The 15,109-nt window shown below is 28.4% G+C and overlaps 1 protein-coding gene across 1 annotated transcript in view; it reads left to right on the forward strand.

Annotated features, from left to right (window-relative positions):
* LOC129963094 (polyamine-transporting ATPase 13A3-like) overlaps window positions 1-15,109 on the forward strand; it is a 68,228-nt gene that overhangs the window by 38,939 nt on the left and 14,180 nt on the right. The window contains exons 11-19 of the mRNA XM_056077151.1: window positions 3,361-3,407; window positions 5,151-5,339; window positions 7,176-7,237; window positions 7,325-7,469; window positions 9,174-9,263; window positions 10,192-10,339; window positions 11,955-12,075; window positions 13,269-13,393; window positions 14,601-14,797. Of these exons, the coding sequence (XP_055933126.1) occupies window positions 3,361-3,407; window positions 5,151-5,339; window positions 7,176-7,237; window positions 7,325-7,469; window positions 9,174-9,263; window positions 10,192-10,339; window positions 11,955-12,075; window positions 13,269-13,393; window positions 14,601-14,797 (1,124 nt within the window). The remainder of the gene's footprint in view (window positions 1-3,360; window positions 3,408-5,150; window positions 5,340-7,175; window positions 7,238-7,324; window positions 7,470-9,173; window positions 9,264-10,191; window positions 10,340-11,954; window positions 12,076-13,268; window positions 13,394-14,600; window positions 14,798-15,109) is intronic.

Here is a 15,109-nt window from a genome sequence, read left to right on the forward strand (position 1 = left end):
AATCTGATATAAAATTAATTTTTCATATTATTAAATGTAAGGTAAATTTCTAAAGGTGAGTTTTTCTATTAGTTCAAATCTTAATGAAAACAGCAACCGTCAATACACGAAACTACTAAACGTAACGTATTTCAAAATTATTTTAAATTGCATTTTATTACAAGAAATCACTATCTAATTTGGATCAGTTTATTTTTTAATTGAACTTCTTTCTTTAAAACAAGGAAAAGGCAGTTCTTTAAAACAAGGAAAAGGCACTGCAATGAAAGCAAATAGAATAAAAATTGTCTAATGATTTATAGAAACAAACTTCTTTATCTAAGCATTAAATTAATATCAATTTATTTAGCTTCAGCCTTTGAAGATCCCTTGCCGGCGTCCTGGCATAAGGGTAGCGCGTCTTCCTCGTGGTCTGAACGTCCCGCGTTCGAGTCCCGGGTCGAGCATGGTTGTACTTCATCTGTTCTATGTGTGAATGTGTCCCCCTGTAGAAAGGGGTTGTGTAAGAGAATGTGATGCGTGAGTAGTAAGACGTACTCTTGGTCCTAGTTGGCGCAACTAAAACAAAAGACATTCCCTTGGCTTAAAATCGGTGACTTCGTCAGCGAGGTTGTCCATGGCGCCATTATAAACAACAACAAGATCCCTTGGCAGGTTCTTCCAATTATTCATTATCTTTTCAAAAACAGACAATTCACGCTTATATAATTTCTATATATCCAAAACTTTATAGGCAAAGTATTCTTAAAATGAATATAATAAATTGAATATAGAAAAATCTCAATATGTTCTCTTTAAAATTATTTATTTTAGATTATAAAGCAAATATATCAAAATAATTAAGTCGTATAGATTTACTATTTCTAACGTATCATTTTATTTCTATTTTATAAATCATTTTATTATTATTTCTATCATTTTAATATTATTTCTATAAAGCAATGCGATTTATCTTTGAAATCTAAGATTTTTTCGCTGTTGTTGAAATAAAGATTTGCAAAGAAGTGATAATAGCATTGTTTTTAAATACATCTACCCTAACAAAGATTTCAAAATGGGTCTCTTTCTGCATATAATTATCCAAACCATTCGTTTTTCCATGCAGCCTCCGTTGTGTTGATGACAGATATGAAATTTATTCGAACAATTCAAAATCATTCGAACGATTTTTCAACAACGTATTTCAAGCATTACTTTATCTTCATGGCAATTCACAAACAGAAGTAAATTATTTTTCCTTCATTTTTTTTTCTGCATCTCTTGACGCGTGGCAACCAGATTACAGCAATTTAAAATGCATTTCCTTTGAGAATATATTTCAAATGTCTTTGACAGCAATAGAGGAATTGTCAAAGGTATTCTTTCTCATTATTCTGGCAGAAAAAATTCTTCGCTTTAACTTTTTCTATATATTTAATCAGATCGTTTATTGTGATATAAATTCAAGGTTGATTATTATTGTATTATATGGGAAATTGTATTATTACAGATTTCAGCTTTCACGATCTTAGAAATTCAGTGTACTTTCCCTCAATGTAATGAATTAAAACTCTTCCTGTTTTTCTTCTTTTAATTTTTTTTTCTTTCGGCTTCTTCTGTGCAATAACATTCACCTATTAAATTGTAAAACGTGTAGTTTAAGACTATTTCCAATCCATTATGAAATATATAACAACAATTCATAAAAGCACCCATCCGGATTCTTACTTAACTTCTGCGCTACTTCTTATGATTTAAAATTTACTTTTCTTTATATAAAAAACGAATAAAGGCATATATCTGTTGTATACGCTTTTGAGTCTTTCAGCTTCTTTTCATTTAAGACTGAATTCAAAAAGTTCCGAAACTCAATTTACTATGGAAGAATGGATACAGACAAAATTTGTTTGTTTGGTTTGATCTTGAAGTAACTTCTCTAAGTAATTATTGCCATCGTTCACAGAAGGACGTACATGCGAATTACAGGCCTATTTTTCTCGTCCCTCCATTGCCGCTACATTTCTTCGGAACTTGAGAGTCATTACCCTTAAATTCTTCATCCAAGAAAAAAGTCATAGGGGATGAGATTTGACTTATTTGAGGAGATGAATAACCTAGTTGACTAATTTGATTAATGAGGGAGTTGTAAATAGACAACTCATTGTGATGGAGCATCCACAATTTGTCCTTCCCGGTGGTTGGAAATTTAAAATGCCTATAATTATGAAAGAGCTAATGCGCCATACTTATTTGAGATTGAGGGAACTGTTTCGTTTGTTCTACAAAAAATGACATAATTCATTCACATTTGAAAAAAATTCAATTTCATCCAAAACTTTTTGAACATAGAGTATTTTTGTGACAATATTGTGAGAAAACAGATTGTTTTATACAGACTTCTTCAGATTTTTTAAAATCATGTTAAGAATCAAAATCGGGCGCCTTATGAAATTATATATTCTTTAAACAGATATTAAAATATAAATAAAATTTGGAATAATATTTCTGTTTGAAAAAACTTGAGTGTATGACAGATTGCTGATGATTCAATCCCCAGATGATAAAAAAAATTCTGTCACAGTAATTCCAAAGAGAGAGGAGAACAGAGGCCTTCTTTTTCGTATTTCTATGATATAGTTACTAGATTGAGCCATCATACTTATCGATTAACCCTATAAAATTGAATAGTTCATATACGATAACGAAATGTGTTTGTGATAAAATTGAATCAAATCAAAAATAAATCTTTTCTCTTTTAATAGTTTTTTTATTGCAAGTTCTAATTAAATATTTTTTTCACAATTTTCAACAGAGATCAATTTCAACAATTTTCATTGCTTTATGGTTCTTACCTCTTAGCTGAATAAGCAAATAATTCTTAAGCTACATTGTTACTTCAATCGAATAAAATGATACCAAATATTCTGTACTACTTGATGATGATGTCGTGTCAGCGTTACGACGGAAAGGCGTGCAGTAATTTCTGAGGATAAAGACCCCTGAGCACCCGAGGGCAGAAGTCTGACTTCTAGCTCATATGAAGATGAAACTCACACATTCACTTGCACAATCCCTTTTTACAGGGGGGGCACATTCAAACACCTTACAGATAGAACACAGTGAACAACCATGCCCGAACCGGGCATCGAACCAGGGCGCCTCTGTACGACTTCTCGTATAGGAATAAAAAAAATGTTACAGTTAAGGAATTGTCTTTGGATTATTGTGAGACTATATTAATATTTAGAGTGAGTGGATAAAGGGGAAGAATGAAATTCATTTGGGGTGGGGTGGGTGAATAATAACATAAATTCAATACTCTTGTTCAACGCTAAATATATCAAATTCAGTTAATGGTATTTAATAATTCTTGTTTTATAGGAAGCATACCAGTTATTTACACTTCTCTTGTTTGCGCCGCAATTGATGTAAGTATTGACATTATAAATTATCAAGATTTTAAATACCAATAAATTAATTTTAAAAAATTAAGTACCATTTTTTTTCAATATGATTATCTACAGTAATCAACGCAAATCAAGTTGACAAGAACCAGATCTTATTTTTCTACAATTAAATATTCGTATCAAGCAGGGCAAGATTATCAGTGTTTTTTCCTGGTCTGAAGACATATATGTATAATGTATATCAAAAAATACATTGATAATATCAAAACTTTAAATTAGTTATATTATCTAAAACAAAGTTTCTCATAAAGTCTTTATACTTTGTTTAATTTTTCTCATCATATCTATGACTAGATTAACAAAATAAATTCGTCAACAACTCCTTTTGTATCTTCATGTTTATACTTTCTGTAGGTTATAAGCCGAGATTTGACATCAAAATTGACATTGAGCTGCGATTTGACATTTGCGATAAAATACAGATATATTTTGAAAATAGTTTTTTTTATACTTAGAAGCAGATAGTTTAGTTTTGCAGATAGTTAGAATATTTTGTAAACTAAATAATTACTACAAATCGTCTCTTTCGGTAGACAATTTTTGGTATTTGGAATATAATCTGAAACTAGCCCAGATATTTCAATCTTTTTTCAACAACATCGTATTTTATAGAATAATTAATACTTGTACAAAACGATAAAAATGAGGAAATTTATAAACAATACAAGAAGTGCAAATTCGTTAATAGCAGCTTAGATGAAATATAAAATGCAAGCACAATACTTACAATTAATAGTTAATCCTTAAATAGCCCATTCAAATTTATTCCTTGTCTTTACATTTTTCAGCCCATGCATTTTTTTAAAGGCATTGGCGTCTATGCCAGGCCTGCGTCTCTTTTACGAGCTTTTTAATAGGTACACCTCTATACGCATCCCATCCACTTTTCCTGATTGACCAACACTCATTCGAATATGTTGGATTGAATGGTACTAGGATTAACCCTTAATATCCATTCATTCCTCGTCTTGCCAAGGCTGATTATTCACTATTCACCTTCTGTTTTGATATAAATTATTAGTTTGGGGTAATATAGAATACTCATAAATGACCAGCTTAAGAAGCCTGCTTTTATCAAATGTGCTGCTGTGGTTGACGGCATTGATGGAAATTTCGAAGAGTTGTGTAAGTAAAATATTAGATATCAAGCTTCTGTTCCTCGCAACGCTGAAACTCACCGTTTCTAGTTCCCTTTAAGTTTTGGCGCTGAGTTCTCATGAATAACAGCTTTAAAAACTTGCATTTAAAACATGTACGGATATCCGAGCATAGTTATCTGATTTCTTGAAAATGAAATTTCTGACAGTTTTGCTTCACCTCTTTTTTTCTACAATTTCCTGCTTTCTAAAAAATTACCAACATGAGAAGAATTTTTTTAATTTTAAACATTTATAAAAGTAGTATTTTCCAATAATACGCTTTAAAGATATTCATGTAAAATAGTCAATTAATTTTAATTAATTTTTTTTAAATTTCTTTCTGGGAATCTTTTACTCAAAAAATAACTGTAACAATGTTTGCTATTTAGAAAATTTTGAACGCTTTTTACTTTCTTCTCTTGCCTGATACATTCTGCTGATAGTATATAGGATATAAGTATTGTTATTTTAAGAAATATTCTTAATTGAAGCAAACTTTATCAATAAACAGGCAAAACTTCCTTATTCCTCAACAGAGCTCTATCTTTCTTTCTACTGCTTACAGGCGTATCCTTGGGATGCATTACTGTACGTTCTGAATGTAGTCACCTTTTTTGTGCCACCTTCTCTGCCAGCTGTGCTGACGAGCGTCAATGAGCAGGCGCAGAGGAGACTTCGAAAACAAAACATCTACTGTCTCAATTCGAGATACATTAATTTCGCCGGAGGATTGGACGTGGTCTGCTTCGATAAGGTTATAAGTTTGATTACTGCCTTCAGTTGTATATATATATATATATATATATATAATCCTATTTATTTATATATAAGTTTATCGCTCATTTTTAAAAACTGTCCTTACACTAGTTACTAAACATCATAATAACTAGTGTAAGGAAAATAAAAATAAAACGTAGTTAAATAAGATTAAATTTGTAAGTAAATATTTTGTACAAGGTCACCTTAATAGTTATCATACCTTATTAACGGCAAATATGGCAGGTGCTAAAGCGTATCAAATCAGTCACTGACTAACTTAGCTTTCTGATAAATTGTATGCGGACGCCAGTGAATAGTTCACTACACTTCATGTTCTAACGAAGCAATTTTAATTAAAACCCATTCAGAATTTAGGTATATAAATAAAATTTCTGCTATGGCAGTGATTATTTACAAATATTCACAGGTTTAAATGTATAAATTTCAACATTCACAAGAAAAAAAATTCTATAAGAACTTACAACGAACAATTCCTCTTCGTGCTGAGATTACATCTGAAAGTAAGCATAATTACGTCACAAAGATAATGACGTCAGAAGAGAAATAACGTTGCCAAAACAAGAATTTATAAAGATTAATTACTTTTTTAAAAAGACAATAATAACGTAGAGAATTAACTTCAAATTATATAAATGTAAGGCAGCCTTAGCGATGTTTACTCTACTTTAACAGCAGATATATTTCGAATTAAGTAATGTAATATAATAATTTTAAAGTATGAAGCTATTAAATATTATATGGGGGGGACTATGATCAGATGTTTTCAATGTTACAAATTAGAACAAATTAAATTTTTTTTTAAAAATTTGAATACATGAAATTTTTTTCTACGGTTTTATCATTTATTGGATACGTAAAAAATGAATACTTTAAATACCATATGATAAAAGGAAAGAAAACAATAAAACTTCTCTTTGGTTATATATAATACTGAGTTTGGAAAAGAAATATCATTAAAAAAAAGAGAAAATTTTCTGTGAATTACTGTCTAGTTTAATTTATCATTCATAAATTAAAAATAACTCAGTATTAACTCAAGTAGTAACTCAATAACTCAAGTAGTAATTCAGTAATAACTCAATAGTCAATAAATTGAAAATAACTCAATAATAACACGTAATAATTCAATAGTCAATAAATTAAAAATAACTCAATAATAACACAGTAGTAATGACTCAATAGTTAATAAATTAATAATTAAATTATAATTCAGTAATAATTTATAATTATAATTTAAACTCAATTTGTAATTAAAAATAACCCAACCTGAATTTCTCGTGATTAACAAGAAGAAAAAGATTAGGCCAAAAAGTATCATCAAAAGGCAAATGATCTGTTTAACTTAATTCACTGGCCGCAATGTGCTGGCAATAATTTATTTACATCGGTGTCAGTCCGAAACTCGAAAACCGATTTCACCAAAGATATATCAATTATATAGATTACATGCACATTAAATTTAGCATCGAAGCTCAAATGTCCTTTTGCTAATATGGCGCAGATGTTTGGAAATTGGTTGTTCAGCTGTCTCCCTTGACATCTTCTTCCATTTTAATAAGTCTGACACAAACATGTCGTCTGAATTTCGATTTAACCCTTAGTCGAGTTAATAAGTGTAATCTAATTAGCCATCCTGTATTCTTTTTTTCCTAGAAATTTCTTTTTTCCCCCTTTTTCCAAAACTTCATGCTAATATCAAACCATTCAATAAGGCTAAATCTTAATAATCATTGATCTTAAGATTTTTAAAAAATAATAAAAGAAATCATCCTGTATAATTTATGACACATAGAATTTTTTTGCTTTTCAGACAGGAACACTTACTGAAGATAGTCTTGATATTTCGATAATTGTTCCTGCGAAGGACAAAATGTAAGTTTTACCAAGTATAAAAAAAAAACTGTTTTAAAGTATTCAATTTATATCCCGGAATGATTAATTTGAAAGCTTACTTACTAGGTTTGAAACCGTTGTTTTAAATCCAGATCAATTATCTTCCGAGCTGCTGGTTAAAGCGATGGCCACCTGCCATTCTCTAGCCAGAATCGATGAGGAACTTCAAGGGTATGATATGGATATAAAGATGTTCAAATTAACTGGATGGGTAGGTTCCTCTATGTGCTTATTTATAGAAAATTGCGAGTACCTAAGCCTATTTTTTAAAAATTTATATCAATATTGAAAAATAATACTAAGAAAAAATTACAAAAAATTGCTGCTCAAAACTCTGCCGCAATCATTAATAACTTATAAAAGGTGTATTAAAATTCTTAACAAAAAGAAGTAATGTTACAGAAAGCGTTTAGAAAAGTATAAACCTCCATGCAGTGCGTGGAATTTAATCTAATAGTGAATTATTAAAGAAGTAAGTTGTTTTTAAAGTAAACATAAGCAACAAGAATGGAAACAATGTAATGTAGGAAAAATTTATTCAATTAATGAAACTGTTTATGAAAAAATTATATATGTATCCTATTTTAATAATCAAGCATTGTATTGAACTCTGATGAAACTATAATGTACAATGAATATTGAAGCATTATATAAATTTAGAAATACTTTTTTCTTCTCCTCTTCAAAGAGTATCTTTTGAGCATTTTGTTAAAGAATAAATTTTATATCATAATTGAAGTCTGTAATTGAGAGGACCACTATCAATGATAAGCCATAAATTCTTCCTTTATAGTCATGAAATAAAATATAGAAAAAAAAATGAAAATCCTCCGACTCTTCAGAAGCAGTGTAAAATGCATAATTATAATAAATTATGATTGGTCAAGTAAGAGCAATTTTTTAAAAAATAGTAATTTCTAAAACTATGGATACGGTTGAGATATTTTTAGATAATTTTTTTGCTTATTAATTCTAATGTAAAATGTACTAATTAGTTAAATGTAAATAATTTTTTATAAGGTTTTAATCTAAAGTTTATTTTTAGATAATTACTCTAAATGGAATTATTAGAAAAATATTAAAATACAAAAAATGAACAAGGTCTAAGAAAAAATAAAACATTGAAGCCAACATGTTGTTATCGAGGCATTCAGATATTAAAATTATTTGACGTTATTTTTCTGTCTTTATTTATTATATTTTAGTCTTTGTCCAAAAGACTAAAAGTTTCAAATCTATTATATATTAATGCATTTCATAGTTTTGCCATCTTATTATGAAAAAATATAATACTTAGAAATTTTGAAGCTGATTTAGTTCCCTTGTTAAACCATTTGAAACTATGTAAAATCTTTCTACGCAATAAATCTACATACAAATACATCATAAATCTATGTAGCGTCCACATTATATTAAATATGAACGAACACTGTATCACATTTGATAAAAGAGAATTAAGAAATAAAAATTTAAAAATCTTTTTAAATAAATATATCAATTCATATAATTGTCTTTTTACTTTTATAAATAATTTAAATGAAATACCATTTAGATATTTGTAATATCACTCGTACAATTCATGTTAAATTTGTTTTAAACTTACCTAAGCATCTAAGCTAATGTTCTAAAGCTAGCTATTTTTTTTAATAAGCTGTTATTCAAATTGATTTCTCAAGAAAATCTGATTTCATGTTTAAATAGTGTCATAATGTTAATACATAGTGAATGCATAACATATATAATGCATAGCTAAGTTAATACATAGCTAACATTTTTCGATGTTGCATTGTCAGCACTCTATATTTCTACATTTACAAGATTTAATTATGGCAAATTTGTGTTTTATTTTTTACTTGTTCATAATTAAACGCAATTTCTAATAAAATGTTTCAATGTTTTTTGCATATCTGAGTAGCAAATGCAAGAACCAACAGTGGAAGATATTGTACCTTTTGAATACATTCCACCAAGAATTGTTTTTCCGAATATCCCTGGTGATAAGCAGGTATGTTTTTTGTTGTTGTTGTTGTTTTTGTTCTTCTATTTCATTCAAAATACATTACATAACGATTTTTACATTTACGTATTTTTCTTTTCATTTGAGTATTCATATTTTTTCCAAAATATAAGATTCAAAAATTAAAAGAGATTCCACTGTCTAGTTCGAAAACCATCGAGGCACGTTATAGTTTTAAGCATGATTCGGCTGGCTTGATTTTATTAGCCATTGCTTACCATCATAAAAAGCATGTTAAAAAATACTTTCAATCTTTTGAAATATTTAAATAAATCATAATATAATATTTATTTTTATTTACTCGCATACGTATATTAAAATATCCGTATTGATCGGTTCTAATATGCATTGTTGAAAGCTATTGTTACAAAATTGCATTTAAAAGCGATTTTAAAAAATATTTCAAATTTTAAAGAAAAAAATTTGATTATCATTGAAAATAAAATTGTTGTCATTGAAAAGCATTTGTTTTGTTACTTTAAAATGGTGCAAGAATAGTTTTTGAATTATTGTATCCTCCAAAATTTAATGAGTACAAATTTCGATTTAATTTTTGTTTCATTAGATATTCAATAAAAAAATTTTAAACTTTTCTTTAGCACCTACTATCTGCAAAGTAACCACATGCCAAATTTGATAACTTTTAGTCAAACGGTCAGCTCTATGGAAGTTTAAAATTATATTTCTATCACATACATAGTATGATTTGTATAAAGTTCGTCTTCCTATAAAAATTATCATGTTGAAATATTGAACAAAGTATTTTGAACCCTCGGAACATGAAGTAAATAGTAGTAATATTACTTCAAAAGTTACTGTAGTTATAAGTTACTTCTTTGATGTCGTAGCAATGACTTCTTTGAGAAACTTCTTTGGTGTTACAATTGTTTTCACTAATGAGTCGCATCCATTACAGCCTTCTGTGGCTATCGTCAAGATGTTTCCTTTCGAATCGTCCCTGAAGAGAACGAGCGTCGTTACACAGACTGAAGGGTCAGAACGATTCCAAGTGTTTCTGAAAGGCGCACCGGAATTAGTTGTATCGTTGAGCAGAGAAGAGACAGGTGAGTCAGATTTCCGAAATTTGAAGAAAAATAACATCTTGGATAATTAAATTTTTGTTATTTGAGTTTTCAGTTTTAAATTATTCTTGCTTATATAGATATAAAGGTAATTGAAGTTTTTTCATATTTTTTGCACTTATTTTAATTTTAAATGATTTTATTTAACCTCAATGTTTAATATTTTTAAAATAGAATGGTGTAACTACTCGCTTCCAAAAATGATAAGACTTTGATATTTTGAATAGTTTTTAATTGCTGAATATTTTAACAATTTTAGAGTTCATAATTATGTTTAATATACTAGTCTAACTAAATATCAATTTCATAGACGTTGCACCATCTGCAAGTCAATATAAGAAATAACAGTTTTTGAACTTCTGAGTATTTATAATCAGAATTAATAAAAATAACAGAAATGGAAAATATTAAAATGAAGTATTTAAGTAAATTTTAAGGTTTATAATTAAGTAAATTTTCAGGTTTATTACTGCTAATGCAGTAATAAACCTGAAATAATTGTATTATTATATCATGTAGCGTGTTTCACTTTTGAAAGGAATTACAAATAATGGCGCCAAGCTCTTTGGATTAAAGCAATTCCATTTATATTTTTTTAAAAGTTACAAATTCAAAACACAATTACAATAGAGAATAAAATGCAATAGCAGATAGCGCAGAACTCATTTAACTTCGCCCTTTTCAATTGTTAGGCCAACACTGAAACACAAATCTAGAGCAGTTGCCCTCTTTTCATAGTATGAAGAAGTGAGAAATCGAACTTTCTTGAAATTTCCCCGTTTCTCTATAATCAAGATTGTCAATCTTCATGATCTTTCATTTCTCAAAAAGCATTTGCTACTGAATTTGGTCGCCAAGCTAAAATCGTCGCAACGTTGTTTCCCTCTTCGAAGACTGCACGTCTTCAACTTTATTACTGACTGTCTGAGCAGTCACTAATAAAATAGAAGAAGTGAAGATGCATTTCCTTAGAATGGAACCAGTCTGTCACCCTGCATGACTTTAGGCTCTGCAGTTGGGACATTTGATTGTTAATAATGACATCATTCAACTTCTTAATAGCGATTTAGAGGCCTTCCCAATGTTATTGTAATTTTTGGCGTAATGCTTTGCATCAAATCGGGTTGTATAGTGAAATTCTATCTCCTTTATAGCTATACTCCGCCGATATGAAAATGTAGAGCGTCCTTTATTCTATAAATCTTGAAGTTGTGTGAAATATGAATGTAAAAGTGTTGAATAAAATGCATTGATAAAATGGCAATTAAAACCCAAAGATACTCCTATATCGATAAAGACCAAAGAGAATTGCCGAATATTTGGCGTTTTCATTATCAGATATAAGTCATTAGCTTAAATCTACATGCTTTCCTTAAGTAATACTAAATGAAATTGGAAAAAGAGATAAAAATTGAGTGGCCTTAGTAGACTAAAATCAAATCAAATGATTTAACATTAAATTAAAAACAATCGCTAAACACACATTTACTTACAATTACTTTGCTGCTTTATATATTTTTATAATAATATACTTTTTTTACTACTAATATATTTAACTACTAACTTTTTAACTGAAATCTTGAATTTCGGTCTTTAGTTCCGGATGACGTAATGGATGTGCTTGAATATTATTCATCTCAAGGTTTTCGCGTCATAGCTGTTGCTTGCAAAAACTTGCCTGATGGTACTGCATGGAAAGATGTACAAAATATGACAAGGTAAAAAAAAAAAGAAACTTGTCCCTATTTGACTAAAAAAAACTATTTTCTATATTAAAAAGCTTTTAATTCTTTATGGCAAACCTTCTTCTACTAAACATTTAAGAAAAATGTTAATAATTATGAAATTTTTAATTGTGCTGCTCTCATATAAATACAAATTATTTCTAGGATATACAATATTATTTCTAGGATAACTGGTTGAAAAGCTATTTATATAACATTTTTCTTTATATTAATTCGTGTTAGAATTTGTGACGTTTTCATGAGAAAAAGATGCATATGAATAAGAAGTTCTAAGCATCTATAAATGATATCTTCCAGCAAATGATCTTTTTTGGCTGTTATTTCGTCAAAATATTTTCACTAATTGATCCTGAACTTTTAAGGTTGTTGATTAAATTCTAAAATTAATTTAATGATTTTCTAAGTGTGTTGGAGCGCAGTTCACATTTGAAATACATTCAATTTTTTCTTATATATTAAAATAAATTTTTCAGTCTCTTTCATCATTTCAACATAATCTTAATAACATCTAAAATCAAAATGTGGTTTCTACCGGTGTAGTCAATCATATCTTTTTTCACAAAAAATGAATGTTTCATGCTATCTGTCTGACATTCTCTCGGAAATCATTTCAAAATTAAAGAGGTTTTTTTAAAAAAAACTATGAATTTTAAATATTCCAAAATCGGTAAATGACCAAAAAATACTTTATATACATGATGATTTGAATAATATATATTTTCATTAAGACTAATTCAATAATTATGATATACATATGTGTGTGTTTAAAAATGAATTTTAACAATCGATTTTTCAACCACTGCATGATGTTTTAGAGAACTTATGTATGAATGAACCGATTAATAAAATTTAATTTTATTTCCATACCAATGACACCACGTGATAAGGAACCTGGAAAAATAACGATTTTCAAATTTCTTTATATTTCTATTGAAATGCAAAAAAAAAAAAAGAATTCGAAAGTAATTGCAGCAAAAAATCTCCATTTTTATTGCTGATAAAATGTGATTTTAAAAACTATTGTCATTAAAGTTTCTTATTCATGAATATTGTTCTAATATTATGCTTTAATCTATAATTTACCTTTTTACTTGTATTCTGTGTGAAATATAAAAAAAGAACAACCAATCCATTGTGTAAAAGATGACATTTTGAGATTTTTGCAGGGATTATCTGGAAACCGAGCTTCAGTTTCTTGGACTCGTTGTTTTTGAAAATAAATTGAAACCTGAAACTATACCAGCTTTAAATACGTTAAAGGACGCAAATATAAAATCAGTTATGGTTACAGGTAAGTTGCATTATTAACTTTTCTTCAATAATACATTTAAGTAAATAATTTAAATGCAAATTATTTCATCAGATTTTTTAAAGAATAATTACATTATTTCTCATCTGTATATTTAAAATAATAAGATGAACCATTGTACCTGTTGCTCACTCCACTCACTTGTTCGATATTGCCATTTTGATTCATATGAAAATGTCAAGATATATCACCATGAGTCACCTGCCCTCTTCACTCTCCCTTTTTCAAAGAAATAAAAAGAAAGCTGCTTCACTCTACTTACTGATTGATACCGAGTTGCTCTGTCGTGATTCTTTCAGAAAGAAAGAATTACGACAGTAATATTTTAATAGTAATATCACGACAGTGAAGTAATATTTTTGTGATATTTTTATAAGCATGGTACATACAAGATATGGAACTACTTATGATATATCTAGGTGCCGTTTCATATAAAATAAGAATTAGCGAAATCGGGGCATCCTTTTGTCGCCTTTTTAGTTTTGTCAATTATTTTACAATATATAGATGGTAAATTAACAATTGATCGTCGAAGGTGGCTTATAAAATATTAAAATTCTAAATTTAAATCACTGATACCCTTGTCTTAATTTGCTTAAACCAGATCTGATTTTTCAGCATTTGAAATGTGAAACTAATATATAATTAAACAAACAAAGAGCGGATAAGAATTTATAATACATGATTTACAAAAATAAATTTTGTATAATTACAGAGAAATATTTAAATTTTTGAGGTTTATTCAATATTTATAAGATCAGTACTTAAAATATTTTACCACTCATACTTATTAAATTGATAGTGCTAAAATAGAAAAAATGAAAGCTATTTCCTATAGATATATATGCAAGTGATATTTCAGATTACGCTTCGAAAACTGATTTATCTAAATTATTATGAAACATTTTTTCATTGCTTTTCCGTTTTAAAACAAATATTTCTCACATTGATATTATTTTAATATAATAGATAGAGAAAAGCCAATTATGTTAATGATAATTTAAAATAAGTTATGTAGGACAAATAAAATCAGTGATTCTATTTTTCCTTCATACGAAAACTATGTGGAATAGAATTCTATAGAAATATTTTGCTGCGATTCCGAAGAATTGAAATACATAACTTAATTTTATTATAATAATCATATTAGTTATATGATAAAATTTGATTAAATACGAATAACTTTCAGGGGACAATTTATTAACTGCAGTCACTGTCGCGAAGAAATGTGGAATAGTGGAAGAATGTGATTCTGTTGTGATAATGAAGGCTAGTCTTAGTACCAAATCAAATTCAAAAGAGAACTTGGAAGTCTCCTATAAGCAAGCGAGTTCTCCAGTCTTGAGAAATGGCACACTTCGGACGAATGGCGACACTCATAACATGGCAAGTCTGTTTCCTCGTAATATTTAACTAAGGTATCAAAACAATTTTAGTATTCCTGACGAAGTAAAAATACATTTAGCTGAAATTAGGATTAGAATAATTAAAAGATAGATGCATTTGATTTAAAAGCGGCTTTTCTTCTAGAAATTATATTTTTAAGTTCAGCATGAATCACTCGGATATTTATTGTATTTTAAACAATGCATTATTGATTTCATCTTCTTTTATCGCCAAATGTCCTTAAAAAGGAATAATCTAATACCATATGGATCTACGATGATAATATGAACTGTGTAATTTCAAAAGATTTTT

Source organism: Argiope bruennichi, chromosome 3, assembly GCF_947563725.1.
Source record: "Argiope bruennichi chromosome 3, qqArgBrue1.1, whole genome shotgun sequence".
NCBI classification, from domain to species: domain Eukaryota; kingdom Metazoa; phylum Arthropoda; class Arachnida; order Araneae; family Araneidae; genus Argiope; species Argiope bruennichi.